The 15,808-nt window shown below is 50.1% G+C and overlaps 3 protein-coding genes across 4 annotated transcripts; 1 reads left to right on the plus strand and 2 right to left on the minus strand.

Moving 5' to 3' along the window:
* Positions 1-377: 377 nt before the first annotated feature.
* Positions 378-5,630, minus strand: LOC121596762. Of its 2 annotated transcripts, none has more exons than XM_041921972.1 (5): positions 5,433-5,630; positions 3,794-3,918; positions 1,949-2,393; positions 1,024-1,878; positions 378-949 (listed from the first exon to the last, which is right to left on the minus strand). In XM_041921972.1, the coding sequence occupies exons 2-5, from the start codon at positions 3,889-3,891 to the stop codon at positions 716-718; spliced, it is 1,632 nt and encodes a 543-aa protein (XP_041777906.1). In that variant the 5' UTR covers positions 3,892-3,918; positions 5,433-5,630; the 3' UTR covers positions 378-715. The 2 variants fall into 2 exon arrangements, with proteins under 2 accessions (XP_041777906.1, XP_041777907.1); XM_041921973.1 differs by having other exon boundaries at positions 5,411-5,630.
* A 1,569-nt stretch (positions 5,631-7,199) lies between these two features.
* Positions 7,200-12,394, plus strand: LOC121597738 (DNA-directed RNA polymerase, mitochondrial). Its single transcript, XM_041923755.1, has 7 exons — positions 7,200-7,468; positions 7,767-7,895; positions 7,958-9,252; positions 9,323-10,802; positions 10,876-11,636; positions 11,712-11,803; positions 11,872-12,394. Exons 1-7 carry the CDS (start codon positions 7,297-7,299, stop codon positions 11,999-12,001), a joined length of 4,059 nt encoding a protein of 1,352 aa, XP_041779689.1. The 5' UTR covers positions 7,200-7,296; the 3' UTR covers positions 12,002-12,394.
* A 97-nt stretch (positions 12,395-12,491) lies between these two features.
* Positions 12,492-15,074, minus strand: LOC121597739 (SET domain-containing protein SmydA-8). The gene is made up of 3 exons (XM_041923756.1): positions 13,989-15,074; positions 13,379-13,605; positions 12,492-13,299 (listed from the first exon to the last, which is right to left on the minus strand). Exons 1-3 carry the CDS (start codon positions 14,669-14,671, stop codon positions 12,707-12,709), a joined length of 1,503 nt encoding a protein of 500 aa, XP_041779690.1. The 5' UTR covers positions 14,672-15,074; the 3' UTR covers positions 12,492-12,706.
* Positions 15,075-15,808: the final 734 nt, after the last annotated feature.

Consider the following 15,808-nt stretch of genomic DNA (forward strand, 5'->3'; position numbering starts at 1 on the left):
AATGTCGGTACCGTACTAATGTCTAGGGACGGATGTAGAAGGTATGGAAAGTCATGTTTAAGATTGCATAAAGATTTATTGATCGGATTTGTCTGCAAACTTCTTGTTTCACTGCCAATGCAATGGAATAGAAAACAATTATTCGCATTCTTAAATAGAAAATAAATAAAAAGGATACTAGAATGAAAGATCGTCATCGAATGCATATCGCGGATTGCATACACAGCGGCGGTAAGTGCATGCGGATTGCCTTCATATAGGCGCAATGCTGAAAGGCCGAGAATGTCGATTTTGAATGTTGACTTGAGATCAGCGTTAGAACTCAAACTTTTCGTTCTTTCTTTAACAACAAAAATGAACTAAATTCAATTGTACAATTATGAGCTAATGCAGCATTTCCACGCTTTATTGTGCATCTTCGTTGGCAATACATTTGAGATTTACCAGTTTGCCTTATTGTACCAACTCTAATTCCCTCTCATCATTACGCATACCAGCACAGTCGTTATTTTTATAAAATCTAGTAAGTAAATTCAGCAAATAAAAAATGGAGAAAGGCAATTCACCGATCTGATTCGCGCATTTGCGTACATCTCCAGAGGTACGCTAAAAAGCTTAATCCTACGCACTACTGCTGTGTGTGATTTTGTGTTTCTTTTGGTACTAGACAATACTTCCGCAGCCGTCCTGGAACTGGAGTCGAGTCAGGAGCTGCTTACTTTGTAGTTTCGATGCCCAAATCATCGATCACTTCTTCGGACGAGATTCGGTGCGGTCCTGGACCTCGGACACGGTTGCTTACCTCGGCAAAGCTGCCCTTAATTTCATCCAGCGCTTTGCCGAGACCGAGCTTGATTTGGTTGAATTCCTGCGTTACCATCGAGAGTCGGCCCAGCAGGTAGTTCAGGTTGGAGTCCACTTCCGTCATACGGTTGGTAATAAGGGAGACCTGCAGTCGAAAGAAAAATGCACATTTTGAGAAACAGATCAGATTGCTCTGGCAAAACGTTATCTCACACTTACCTTGCCCTCCATACTGTCCATTGTGTTGAGTGTACCGTTGACATACGATTCCGTTTGCTCCTGGAGACGATCCAAGGCTTGCTTGCTGGACGAGATCTCCTGGTACATGATACCGATCTGACGCCACACCTGGCTGATCTCCGTCTCAATCTTTGAGCTGAGGTTCGCGAGGGCACCGTTGTGATTGTCCAGAATCGTAGCATCGATGGCATCGAAACGCTTCGAAATGGTCGTATTGAGACTGCCCGAGTTAGCCTTAACCACGTCGCCAACCTCACGCGTGATCTGCAGTATACCGAAGTCCATACCGCGCTTGGCATCCAGAATGTCCTCACCAGCCTTCAACAAGAACACCGACAAATGGGACATGGTTTCGTTCATGGAGTTAAACTGATCCTTGGCCGTGTTGTGGAACGCTTCCGCCGTGGTCAACTCTTCTGTCAGCGTCTTCAATATATCGTCCACGGATGATTGCAGCACCTCGTTGTTCTCCTTGATGCGGGTGGCCGTCTTGGTGAAGCTCTTATCCGATGCGGTCAGCACCTCCAGACGCATATCGTTGATCGCTTCCAGGGTTTCGTTGACCAGGCCTTGGATGAACTGCTTGTCAGGCAGCGAAGATGCATCCTTGCTCAGCGAATTACTGCTCGAGCCGTCCGATGCCATCGAGTTGCTCAAATCTTCCAGACGGCGCAGCACCTTGTCCTCAAACTCCACGTTTTGCGTTGCAATGACTGGACTGGTGAGGTAGAACTGAGACAGCTTCTCTTCCATCTTGGAGATGATCTCGTCCGCCGAGGAAAGCTTAGAGTTGACCAGCTTTTCCGTTTCCTTCAGCAATTGCCGATTGACATCCTGGGAAATGGAAAGAAAAAGGTAAACGATCATTTTTCGGAACAAGCGGGCAAGATTATCGATGGTTTACCTCCGTGGCATCACGATCGCTCTTCAGCTCGGCCAACTCCCGTCGCAGCTCCCGCACGGTAGCTGCTACCTCATCCAGCTTGCTTGCTACACTTTCATCGTCCTCGTCTCGTACCGATCCGTTTGGTTCCCGTGGAGCCATCTCCGTCAGTCCCTTCAGGATACCTGCCAGAGACACGTCGACCTCTTTTTGCTGCTGAGCGAATGTAGCAATCTTGTCACCGTGCTGTAGCAGAGCGGTCTCAATCTCTCCAGTGCGTCCCTCCAAACGACTGATCATGCCGGGCAGCGGATCCAACGCGCGGAGATTCTTCTGCACCGTGATCAAGCTCTTCTTAACCTGCTCGGCATGGGCACGTTCACGTTGCTCGTGGCGCTCCAGCTTGTTGTCGAGCGTGTTGTAGGAGTGGACCAGCGACAGGATGGCATCTCGGATCTCTTGGTTGCTGTGTGCGATGATCGTACGAGCATGTGAAATATTACTCATTTTGTAGTAAACTTTCACACTGGTGTTAATGTTATTATTATCTTCCAAAATAAACATTATTGTTTAGAAAATATTTGGCACTCATCCAACTAAGCTGATGCCAATTCAAACGGTCTTGAACGATAAACAACTATTCTTGATCGATGGTTGGCTTTAAACAAGACATTACAAGTATTATTTATCCAATCGTCTGTGAGTGATAACTCGACTTACGTCTTAAACGTACAGCGCAAATGTTTCCAAATATTTAAACTCAGCTCGATTGATAGACAACTAACGCGCTGTCCAAATGGAACGCTCCAAACTCCAAACGATCGCCTTCCTGTTTACGGCTGGCAACAAAGAGACATGCACCGGGCAAACCTTTCTCGCTCAATAAACATCACTCTACGCGAGACGTAAATCAGTGCAAAATGCAGTAAATATAGCAACCGGCCATCAGCGACCTCAGAAACCATCCCGAAAAGGTTCCGTCTCCGGTCGTAAACGGGCATGGTGCGCACCAGCGGCATTGTGTCTTCTTGCGGTACGCAATGCATCCCATCCACTGCGTAAAACCCCGTACGCTAGATACGCGTGAAAATAGGCAAAGCAAAAAACGCACTCAATCAAGGCGTGAAAGATGCATGTGCAAATGGAAAAAGGGCACCGCCGTTCTGGTTTCGCCAGATGCACCGACTCATCGCGCGTTTCCAGATGCAAGACGATCTCGTACGGCGCGCGCAAACCCATAACATCCAAACACGATCGCTCGGAAAATGTCTGCAGCAGTCAGTGTAGCAGCAGTAACAGCAGCCAACCATGGCGGTTCTGACGTTTTCGGGGTTAAGTTCCACCAATTATGATCAATTATGGTAACAAATGGCCGCAGTGCCGGCACTTTGGCTGCCTGCGCGGTATTCGTTATCGATTAACGCGTTCGGTCTGTTGCGTCGGCAGCGCGTCGTCCGCGAGGCCTGACTTTCTTTGGGCCGCGACCGCGAACAGAGAGGTTATTCTATCGTTCGGGTTCATTGCCATCCGATGATAGTGAAACCGAGAGTGAGCCGTACGCGGTGGCTTGCCAGTTAACTGGTGGGGTCAACTACACGCCAAGACATTGAAATTGACCCTTCCCGCTGTCCGAAGGCTCTGAGACAGTGCGTTTGATTGTTTGAGCTGCCAGGGCCAAAAAGGAACCCGGTCATTAGCACGGGCTCGCTTAAGAAAGGGTCTTCTTATTGGCTGTTTTTTGGATGTTTGAGCCAACACAAAGGAGTTCAGTGTAGCCAATTTTTTGGCACAAAAAAGACTCTTCGTACGATCGTGTTTTTTTTTCTTCAGCAAAACCAAAACGCAACATAAGGTCCATGTACTTACGTAACTTCAGTGGCAGGGTGGGCCGCACCAGCGGCGCGGTAGGATACGGTGCTTAGGGCCAGCAAGATCAGGCAGCAGAACTGAGTCGTCATCGTCATCGGGTGTACGGGATACTGACGGCAATGCTGCAAATGGAATGGACGGGAGGGAGAAGAACAATTTCATTTCCATCAAAGACTTTTACACCCGCTTAGCGTGTTTATCCATGGCAGATCGTGTGGGGAAATTGCATCGAGTGCTTAATGCATGTCATCTGGCACAAGTGTGAAGGACTTCGAGGATGTCGAAGCAGTACAATGGAAGAAGAAAGAATCGAAGAAAGGAACCCAACATTGTTGAGGAAGCAAATGGAACGTATGTGGCGTTCGTTTAAATTCGTTTTCGACCGACAGACGATAGTGGAAAGGCGATCGAGACGATTTCGTCGTCCAATCAATAGTTTTACGATAACAGTCCGTTTTTAAAACAATGTAACTCTGCTTCTAGGAAGTCTACATGCTCTATTTATGCAATGAGTGGCGTCACCACAGCCCTAATGCCCGATGCCCGCTGATTAGCGTAGACGCCGCACGGACACAGAACATTCTTCGTTTCCTTGTTGATGTTTGCTGCTTCGAGCCGGCTCGGGCGGCTCGAGCTTTGTTTGTGCTCGGCTTTTTAGCCTCAATGCGTATGATGATAAATTGGTTTTAAATTATTCAACATTTGCAATCGATGCCTCGGACGATTGCTTACTGTTTCCCCACCGAGTGTCCCTATCAACCGATGAGCTACACTCGTGTCTGATTGACGGCTGTGGCGTAGTGTCTGTCGCGTTTTATTAACGATTTAATTTTGAATCGTGAAATATTGAACCCCGTAGCGATCTTACTGGCAATCCAAAATCGCTCCCTTTCTCACAGTCAAGGTGTACATAAATCAGAACTTTATGAAAGAAAGTTCGCCATTCTGACCTTCCGGGGGATCTGGTTTTCGATGCTACCGGTCTCTATCGTCCTCTCCTCTCAAGCGTCGGTTTCTTGACTCACTCCATTTCAACTGATAATCGATGTGCGGTTTGTTTAACCTAATGTGCTTCGAACTTAGGCTGTGTATAAAGCCACACACGGACGGGAAAAAAAACCCCAAAGAAAACACTTGATCTCATAAATAAATCCATTAACGACGGCAGGCACAAGCGTTTGGCGGCAAAAATTTGATTTCATCTCATAAACAATCTCAACAAGACTGCGAGTGAGAAGGGGCATATGGTGTCCGATCGTGGCTAAACAGCGCCCAGAATCGTTTCCATTGATAATTCGAAACGTTTCCCATTCTAATCACGCCAAGCTCTTGTGTGAGTTATGGTAGCTGGTTCGAAGTAAATGTCTGTCTGTTTAGTTTTCTAATGGGATTGCTTTTCTTTTTCTCCTCGGGATAAAACATGACCCCCTGCACAAGCTGAAAGACACTTGATCCTAGAGACACATATGCACACACAAGTGCTGACAGAGAATACAAGACCCGGATCGTATTTCTTCTGCATTGCATTGCCCACTTGGAAGGGAACGTTACCAGCAATGGTCGCTTCGGTTGGTCTATCACTCTAAAGCTAATTGATATTTGAATAATAAAAACCTTTAAACAAAGATCACTTCACCTGTGGTGATCCTCCTTCGCTGTGTCTTTAGACGAGACTTCACACGGTAATACTAGATAATGCTCTGATCACACTCTGATGCACACTATGCCACTGCAGCACAACACCTCCAATCGATCAAGACACGCCTGGATCCCGAGCCCAAGAGGCGAGTGATCCGATCGTAACGGAAAACGGCAACTGAATGAGCGAAGGATGTTGCCGGTTAGTGCGCGAGACTTACGCGTACGCATCGCGCAGTTCTTTGTGCCCGTGATCATCTCCCACGAGATGAGTTTACTCTGTCTTTCTCCCTCTCTTATTTTCTCTGGCCAATGTTTCAGACTGTAGTGTTACATGCTGGGCGGAAATAGAGGGTGGCCATATGTTAGTATGGACAGAGAGAGAGAAAGAAAGAGCGAGTGGGTATGTGTGTGTCCTCTTGTGTCCATTTGCTGTTTGATCTTTGGCTGACATGTGTGAGTCGGTATGAAACATGGGAGGAAAAAGGGCGAAGGACGCAAAGGATGCATCGATCTTCTCGTCATTCAGAGATCATAGCAAGTTTTTAAATGTAAATGCAAATTTTCTACTCACCAACCATTCAAGAGATGATTGTCGGATTTGTTCTGGTGCTGTTCGTTAATGCAAGTTTAATGCATTGCACTGCACTGTAACATGAGTTGCTTGTTGCTAGAACGTGACGGTATCAGCTTCTCACGATCGCGGCCACTACTTGCAGGCTATTAATGAGCCCGTCCCAGCGCAGAAGGGCATGATTCGACATCGTCGGGGGCAGATTTTACACCGCCGTTTGTGGTCCGACCCGACCCGCATAGACGAACGCAACGAGCTTTGTTTACTTGAAAACCCTCCCTCGACGATGGATTTTACGGCTTTTATATCCCTACACTGCACATCATGGGATGTGCATCTGTGTCCGAAGGAAAACACATGTGCACCTCTTGCTGGAATTAGTGAGAGACGAGGTGAAGAAAGATCGGGATTGAGACGCCTCGAAGTGGAAGATGTTAGCGGGTGTGATCCTTTCTTCTGTGTGTTGATGAAGAAGTAGCCAACACCACATTTGCTGTAATCGATTCTGGAGAATTGATCGTATCAGGGAGTGTGCTGGGGTGTAGGGGATGATGATGTTTATGTAGCCTTGTGTAGATGTGATGACCCTTTTCGGTGGTTTTATGCTTTTGCAATTAGAGGCAATTAGATGAAACATTTTTAAAAACGTTCATTGGCTTACGAACATAAGGTAAATGTACTGGCTTAGTTTAGTTTAGTTGGTGCGCCCTTGAAGAATTACTAGATCGACTCAGTGTTCATTAGTTGTGCTGTAGATTTAACGGCCATACCACGTGGTCGTGGCACTGTACTTTTTTCTACTCATTATAATGCAGTAAACTTACCAATCAACGTAGTATTTTCAATTGATTTTTTTTCTTTTTCCTTCATGGGTCTGATATGCATGTTTAATTGTTATTTTAACTGCATATTTTTGAAATCAAATGGTTTTTTCCATTCCAATTGGTACGAAACGGTACAACTTATCGATGAGATAGTATAGTTTCTCCGTCGCGCCAGCCAGCGTGGCCAGAAATACCAATTTATCTGTATTCCTACCAATATGCCTACCGATTCACAAAAAATTTGTTTGCTTCTAAAAAAATAAAATAAAATTTGTTTGCTTATATATAAAAAAATTGTTTGCTTCTACTGCCAAATTTGTAGACCGCCAAAAAATCTGGCCACACTGGCCGCGACTTCACAACACCGCGTTGACAGCCCGTTTGTTTACGTTCTTTTCGTTGGTCTCGTGCTCGCCCCGATGGTTGCGGTCGGCGGCGAATTTCCGTGACTTTGGCTGGTAAAAATGTTCCGAATGCTTAATTTGCGCAGTCTAGCACAAAGCAAGAACCGGCTGCTCGCTCACAAAAGTGGAATCGTGCGGGTGGACGCCACCAGCAGCGTAGTGTACTGCCCGTTCCGAAAAGTGTCCCATTTATGTAATCGGGAGCGAGTGCACAGTCTACTCATAGCACGAGGTACGTACTGTTCCCGCAAGGGAAGAGAAAGTGAAGAAATGTGTCGGTGGGGTCTTGGTTTCCAGAAGAATCTACCTTCCCAAGGTGCAAAGGATTATTACATCATCGTTAGGAAAACATGTGCTTGCGCGATATTGCGTTTTTATTTTACGCCGCGCGAACGCGTGCAATTTGACAGATGCACACTCCCCATTTCCCCCCACCCAACCCACACTCGGCGTCTTTCAACCGTTGGAATTCGTGATGGTAAACAAAGTGACCTCAAACCGGCATTTTTTTGGTCTTATCTCGCTTTCAGACAGCACAGCCGTGAACACAAAACGCGTTCACTCGACCACACCGTCAGCAGAGATTGTATCGACGCTCGGTGGCAAGAAGGCGAAGCGTAGGCGCTCCAATGACAACAAATTTACCGAACTTCTTGCAGGTAAGCATCGTGTACATCAACTAGATTCTGTTTTCTAAACAAAACATCCTTCCTCTTTTTAGTAAAAGATGGTGAAACCAAAGAAACGAAAGCAACGGTCCAGAAGCTCAAGTCGAAAAAGCTAGCCAACTTTATACACGGCCAGATAGCGATTGAAGCTTGCTCCAGCAGCACACCGCTGTCCGCTTACTCTACAAACAGCGACGAACTACCTCAAACGAGTAAGGCAAGCGCCACTCCTAGCCTTCCCGCAGATATGTCCCATTGGAACTTTGAGGAAACGCCCGTCATTTACATTGGCGGCGAGATGAAGGAGACGGACATATCCCCAGACGTGCTTTCGGAGATTATCGAAAGCGTGCAGGTGCTGAAGGAAATACACCAAAAACGGACTCTTCGTGTGAGTGGAGCGCTAGCGCCGCATGACGAACTAGACCCGATACTCGAGGAAGAAGCCGGACTGCTGGAATCAGAAGCGGGACTCGCGGAGGAAGCTGAGCTAGCCTTTGAGGATCCGGCAGATTTGGCCGGCACTGTGAATGCAGCCGGCAGCTCGAGGAAGACAAAGCGTGGAGATAAACAACAGCAGCAGAACCTCGATGGTTTGGAAAAGGGGAAAAAGTTTTGCTCAAAGTACTACAAAACCTCCGAGATAGAGAGTCTCGCCCGGCAGCGCAGCTTCCAGATGACACTGAACGCTTACCTGGACATCTGCATCACGACCGGCATGGTAAATCGGGCGTACGCAACCACGCTCAACTATCGCCACAAGCGCAAACGCCGGGAGTTTGACGTTGGCACGTACAACCAGCTGATTCATGCGTATGCCGGCAAAGGAAACTTTACGCGTGTGAAGGAAATTGTGCGCGTGATGGGCGAGGACACGATCGTAGCGAATGCACAAACGTACGCAGGTATACTGGAATGTCTGGGACGATTGGAACCGACGGAGGAGGTACTGCGGCAGGCGAAACTGTTCGTTGATGAGGCGCACAGAGCCGGATACTCCATGAACGCAATACTCGATCAGAGCAAATTTGCGTACGATCAGCGTGACGTGGTGTTGACGCTCTGTCGTCGACTGGAACCGGACTATTGCCCCGAGTATCGGGCACCGATTCTGACCTATAACAATCACCTGCTGAATGCTCTAAACGCAAACGTGTTGCCAATTGGAAGACAACCCCCGGTGGACGAGGTTTGCGCTGGATCGGAAATTATGACATCGAAAGCCGGCTTCCGGAGGGAGGAGCTGCAACAGATGGCTCAGCAGCAGGTGGATCTGGAATTGAGCGGATACTTGACGGTAAAAAGCATCGAAAAGTTTCCTCCACCAACGGAGCAAGTTATGCAGTATGTAAGTATAAGGAAGCCAGAGAGTTTTCTACGAAATTGTATACATTTTCCACCCTTTCTTCCACCGACAGCGCAAAGAACTGGAGGAATTGAAAAAGGTTTGGTCAAAGCAGATCGCAATGGCTTTCCATCGGGACTTTAACACCCTGAAAGCGATCACGGAAACCAAATCGTCCCGTACGATCAATCTATTTCCCTACCTGAAAGCCCTCTCGGTAGCACAGTACACGGAGATCCTACTCGACGAGGTACAGATGCTACTGGAAGGCTCGGACACATTCAGCTTTGTAATGTCACACCTGCACCGGGAGCTGGGCCGCAAAGTGGAGTCTCGCTACCACGTCGAGCAGAAGCGAATGAACGGAGTGCTGGGAAAGACGTGTGAAATTTACGACCGGTACACGGCCGCCCTGGCCGAGGGACGATCGAGCGACAATCCGAGGCAGCTGTGGCAGCGGTTGGTGCACGAAACACGCAGCTCCGGCCCTAGCATGGACATACAGAGCGTGGCGTGGCCCAAGGCGGCCGTGATGGGCGTCGGAAAGTTCCTGTACAACATTCTTAAGTGTGATTTAAAGATCAACGTGAACGCGACGAACAAAGCGAATCGAAAGGTGAAGCTTGTGCCGGCGTTTTATACGCTCTTCCGGTACGAGGCAAAGATGGCGAAGGAACAGATTAAACCGCACCCGGTGCTGATGAAGCTGTACAGGAAATCGCAGCCGGATACACTGAAGTTCGACGTAAATCTTGTCCCGATGCTGTGTCCGCCGCAGCCTTGGAGCACCCCCCGGAACGGTGGCTACATCCTGGCCGAGTCGGATCTCATTCGATTGCCCCATCAGGCGCACCAGCAGACGGAGCGTATCGATGACGCAGATCCGCAGGATATGTATCCAACGCTCGATGCGCTGAACCAGCTGGCCAGCATACCGTGGGTCGTCAACGGGCAGATACTGGACGTGATCGTGGAGGTGTTTAATAACGGAGGCAACGCAAAGCTGGACGTACCGGAACCACCGTCCTCGTTGCCACCGGTCACCGAGACGGTCCCGCGGAGCGAGATGAGTGGGTACGAAAAGTACCATCTGCTACGAAAGCGTCTCTACCATCGGCGAAAGCAGGGCGACATGTATAGCTTGTGGTGCGATGCGCTGTACCGTCTCTCGCTGGCGAGTCACTATCGGGATAAGGTGTTCTGGTTGCCGCAGAACATTGACTTCCGGGGTCGGGTGTATCCGATTCCGCCCCATCTAAACCATCTCGGGCACGATCTCGCCCGCTGTCTGTTGGTGTTTCATCAGAAGAAACCGCTCGGGCCGGATGGTTTCCGATGGCTGAAGCTTCACTGCATTAATCTGACGGGGCTGAAGAAGCGTGACTCGGTGGAGGAGAGGCTACGGTACGCGGATGAGATAATGGACGACATACTGGACTCGGCCGATCGACCGCTGACGGGGCGAATGTGGTGGAGCAACTCGGACGAACCGTGGCAAACGCTCTCCTGCTGCATGGAAATAGCGAAGGTGCATCGATGTGCCGATCCGGAAAGTATGTGTTGAAGGAAGGAGTGATGCAGCCCCGGGCAAACAAGTAATTTCCCATTTTCTCGTACTTCCTGTAGAGTTTGAAAGTGGCTTCCCGATCCATCAGGATGGTTCCTGCAACGGATTGCAGCACTATGCCGCGCTGGGTCGCGACACGCCCGGTGCGATCAGTGTCAACCTAGCGCCGGCCGAGGTGCCCCAGGATGTGTACAGCGCAGTGGCGGCACTGGTGGAGGAAAACCGTGCCCGCGATGCGCAGAACAACGTGAAGGTGGCGGCCGTCCTGGACGGTTTCATCCGGCGCAAGGTGATCAAACAAACTGTGATGACGACGGTGTACGGCGTGACACGGTACGGCGCGCGGAAGCAGATCGCCCGCCAGCTCGAGTACATCGACGAGTTCCCGAAGGAGTGGATCTGGCCCGCCTCGAGCTATCTGACGGTGAAAACGTTCGATGCACTGAGCGAGATGTTCACCTCGGCCAAGGAAATACAGGACTGGTTCACCGACTGTGCCCGGTTGATATCGGCCGTCTGTGCGCAGAACGTGGAGTGGGTGACGCCCCTCGGGCTGCCCGTCGTGCAGCCGTACAATCGGGCGGATCGACCGGTGGCCTCCAGCAAGTCCGCCCAGCTGCCGGAACACTTTGCGATGGATTCGTACGAGAAGCCCAACATCATGAAGCAGAAGAACGCGTTTCCGCCCAATTTTGTGCATTCGCTCGATTCCAGCCACATGATGCTGACGTCGCTGTACTGCGAGCGGGCCGGGCTAACGTTCATATCCGTGCACGATTGCTACTGGACGCATGCCTGCACTGTTCCCACGATGAACCGGGTAAGGAGAATGGGGATCTTGCTGGGCGATGTATGTATTCAGAAGTAATCAATTTCGTATTCCGATTGTGCACAGATTTGTCGCGAGCAGTTTGTAGCGCTGCACTCCGAACCGATTCTGGAGGATTTGTCTAAGTTTCTGGTACAGAAGTACAGCTACGATGAGAAGTAAGTGCTCGACAGGGCTTTAAAGATCGTTGAGTGTTCGATATTAATGCTCCATGTTTGTTTCTTAGTGAAATCAGCAACGATGGTTCGGTTATTGATCTCACCAAGCGCAAGCTGAACCGCATCCTGCAGCAGTGTCCCGATAAGGGCGACTTCGACCTACGCAAAGTGCTTGATTCGGTGTACTTCTTCAGCTAGAAAGCAATCACGCCAAACTTAAAGGATTGGTCTAGTCAAGCCGGATCCCAAAAAGAATCCCAGCTCTCGTGCGGATGCGCGGTTCCGATTCCGTGTGGTTCCCAGCATGCCCAGTATTCCTATGCCTAATGTCCGTTCGCTTTCCGCGCATACTTAACATACTAGCCATTGATGGACCGGAAAGGAACATACACACGGCCTCCTCTCCTGCCCCAGTGAGTTTTCCAGTTCAGCGAAGTAAGTTTATTTTAAAACTTGAATCAACCGTTGGACGCGCGAGGACAGTTTTTCAGCCGTTGACTATTGTCAACGCACGTGCTCGATAGGTTTAGTTGATTGATTGGTGATTTTTGTACGTCTGCCCGTTAGATAGTGACTCAGCAAACCGTTTAAAGCCATAAAGAAGTGTCTTTTTTTAGGTAAAAAGCCTACCTTACTTCTATGAAACAACTTGAAAGAAACGCGAGGCAAAGAAGGCGTCCTAAGCATCGATACAGTTTATTGTTGTACATCAATTAAAACAGTTTAAAGACGGAAGTGACTGGAACGGAAACAATAGAGCAAAACTGTCCTCGGTCTAGCCGGTCGCATACGAGGACACACGATTAAAGCTAAAACACCTATAGACACATAAAACACGTGCAAAGTACATCACAAATAGTATTTGAACTAACATAACGCCGGGCAAAAAAAAAACTCATCAGCCTAATCGAGCGTTTCGATGCTTTGCCGCAGCTGGGCGAGCGACTGTTGCGCCACGTTCGCCAGTATGCCTTCCGGTGTGGCCGGATCCTCCCAATCGAGGATCGCGCCGCACTCTTCCAGTATTTGGGCCGCCTCGTTGAGCTGCTGCTTGAGCGACTTGCCGTCCCGCTGGTCCTCGCCCCGCGCGAACGCCGACTGGGCGAGCATAATCAGCGGTGCGTGCAGCTCGTACAGTATCATTGCCCGGGCGCGCGATTTGCCCGGCTCGAACACGTCCAGCACCCGCAGGATGCTGCGGCACAGCTCCACCTTCCGCTCGAGCAGTACGTCCGGCAGCTCGGCCATCTCGTACCCGGGAATGCGGCCGTACAGCTCGATCAAGCTGTGCCGGATGGAGGTGTTGATGAAGTGCAGCGGGTGCAGCACGCTGCGGTACTTTTTGTACACGGTTTCGTACGCCTCGAGCCGGCCCGCCTCGTACTCGAAGCAGGCAAGCTCGTCGATTTCGTTGTGTATCGTCATGACGGCCTTCTGGACGGCGGCGCCGGACGTTTTGAACCCGCACTGGCCACACTTCCATTCGGCATTTTCATCTAGAGAGCAGAAAAACGTTACAAGCGAAGAACGGTTAATGATACAGACCAGAGGACCTGGGGCGTGCCTGCTCCTTACCTAGTGGATCGGTGGAAGTGATCAATCCCCCGCTGCATTTGCTGCAAAGCAGTGTGCTAAAGTGCGTGCCCAGCTCGGTCGGATCGAGACACCGGGTACAGCGGCATGTGAAGAACTTGCTCGCCTTTAAGATCGATTGCCGCGCGACCGTACCGGTCAGTGTGTACGTGTAGGTCGTGTAGAGCTTGTCACCTTCCTTCACGTCCACTGCAACACGTGCCACCATCCTGCAACGAAACGGAGAAAAGAGGAACAGATTCTCACTCAACTGGCTCCGAAGAACGAATATCGGGTGGAATTCCAAACAAACATTCCGCAAGCTCCGTTGCACCTTACGATGATCAAGACGCCGCGTGTGATCGTGTGACTCCGAGCGTGTTTCTCTCTCGCTCCCGAAAACGGTGTAAAATCTATTTTTATTGTAACCCTAAACCGCACCGGGTGCACCACAAAGCCGGCCGTTACTGTGCGCTCGCTCGAAGGTGGGAAGATGCTGCTCCCCGCAGGTCAGGGATCGAATGCTTCTTCGTGTTGAAACAATGTGTGTACGGGACGACCTGAATACAGACGGCTGCTACTACATTGTTGATGCTGATCGATGCGCACTCACCTGAACCCATTGCTCGGATGAATCGAATGCACCACATTCGGCACACAGTTGTGCGCCATGATCGCCAGCTGCGGATACAGACCGCGGCAGCTGTACCCGCTCCCGGTGCGGCCCTCGAACGCATTCACGTCCAACAGTCCGATCGCTCGCTGCACCAACTCGGCCGAAAACCGCTTGCCCAGCCCGCACGGACCGCGCAGAAACGCCACAATATTGTTCTCGTCCACCTTCCAGTTGGCGCCTTCGCGCCGTTCCGCGTCGTGATACTCCATCGGTTCGATCTCGCGCTTCCACCGTGCCTCGTCCGCCTCCTTCGCCAGCAGCACCCTGAGCGGCGTTATGCAATCGAGCTGTACACAGCCGGCGGTCGAGTCTTCCACCGGCCGGAATCGAACACCGTTCGCGGCAAACACCTCACACTCGCCCCGATGGTACACGAGCTCACCGCCGCCGGCACTACAATCCTCGCACAGGGGCCAACCACACCGCGCACAGCGGGGACCACCATCACCACCGTCCACCGGGCAGCAACATTCCAGACAGAGCGGCGGACTGTCCAGCTTAGGCCCGACGGCGAACGGCGTCTCCTCGAACAGCAGCTCGCCCGCTTTCAGGTCGCGCGCGGCCACCCCGTACCGGCCGAGCTCCGGACATTCCAGCACCTTGTAAGTACTGTCACCCATTTATTCTGTTTCTGTTCCTTTTTTGTAACACAAACACAACACACACGCACAAACACTTGCTAAGACCGCGTGGTTTTTCACCGACGGTAGTTTCCCGCTTGCTAACGAACGAATTAATGGCGCACTTCGGGCCCGGCGTGGTTGCATTTATAGATTTCGGGTGCTCGCTCGTCGGTAACGGCCACTGCGGCACCCGAACGATCGGTCGGACCGGCACACACGGTGGGTGATGATAGTGGTAAACATTTGGGGGATCGTTGTCTCTTGATCTTAGGACCGAGGGAGATCTTCTGAACAAATTGAGAAAGAAGTTTAAGTAAAGTGCGGCATGCAATGAGCGAGTTCTAAAGTAAAGGATTAGGTTTAAAACACTAAAGAGAACGTTGTCGATCGATCAAACTCAATTAGAAATTGGGGAAAAAATCATGATTTTATCATTTTTAATTTCCTCCAATATCCATTTTATTGACCCTTTGGTCCAGCGATTCTTCCCATCGTGCAAACCAGCCGGGCAGGGAGCCGAGACACAACATGCTTTTCCGCCCGAACTGTCCATGTTCGGGACGGCGTTCGGGCATTTTGTGTTTGTTGTTTCGCGGTGCTATTTTCACTGCTTTCCCTTCACCCTCCGCCCAATCGGCACCGTGGCACTGTGTCTAAGTGGCCGTTCGGTGTGTATTTTTAACCTGATCCAAAAACGATGCCGAGCCTCCACAACCAACCACCCGCGACCGGCCCGGCATCGAAGGGTGCATCGTTCGATTTGTCATTATTTGCAGTTTACCCGCTCCTTGCTGCTGAGGGGCTCTTTCCTTTGTAAACGCGAACGAAAGATTCTAGAGTAACCGAGAAAAGGTAGAATCCGTTCTAGAAAGTGGCCGAAAGCACACAAGCACATGGGTTACGAGCGTCCTTCACGACTACGCGGTAATACTGCTTGTTTGGGGTTGTTTTCTGTTGATGTTTGGGATGAGGCTTTTTCCTCTGCAACATAACAAACAAACAACATGTCGATCAGTCGAGAACATCGAACGGGAATATCATGTCTCTTTGCTCTGTGCGTTCAGGTGGAAAGTTGCCAAACAAGTGTTGGATGATGGTAATCTAATTTGACGATCCGAGGGCCACAGTGTTCCA

Source organism: Anopheles merus, chromosome 3R (genome assembly GCF_017562075.2).
Source record: "Anopheles merus strain MAF chromosome 3R, AmerM5.1, whole genome shotgun sequence".
In the NCBI taxonomy this organism is placed as follows: domain Eukaryota; kingdom Metazoa; phylum Arthropoda; class Insecta; order Diptera; family Culicidae; genus Anopheles; species Anopheles merus.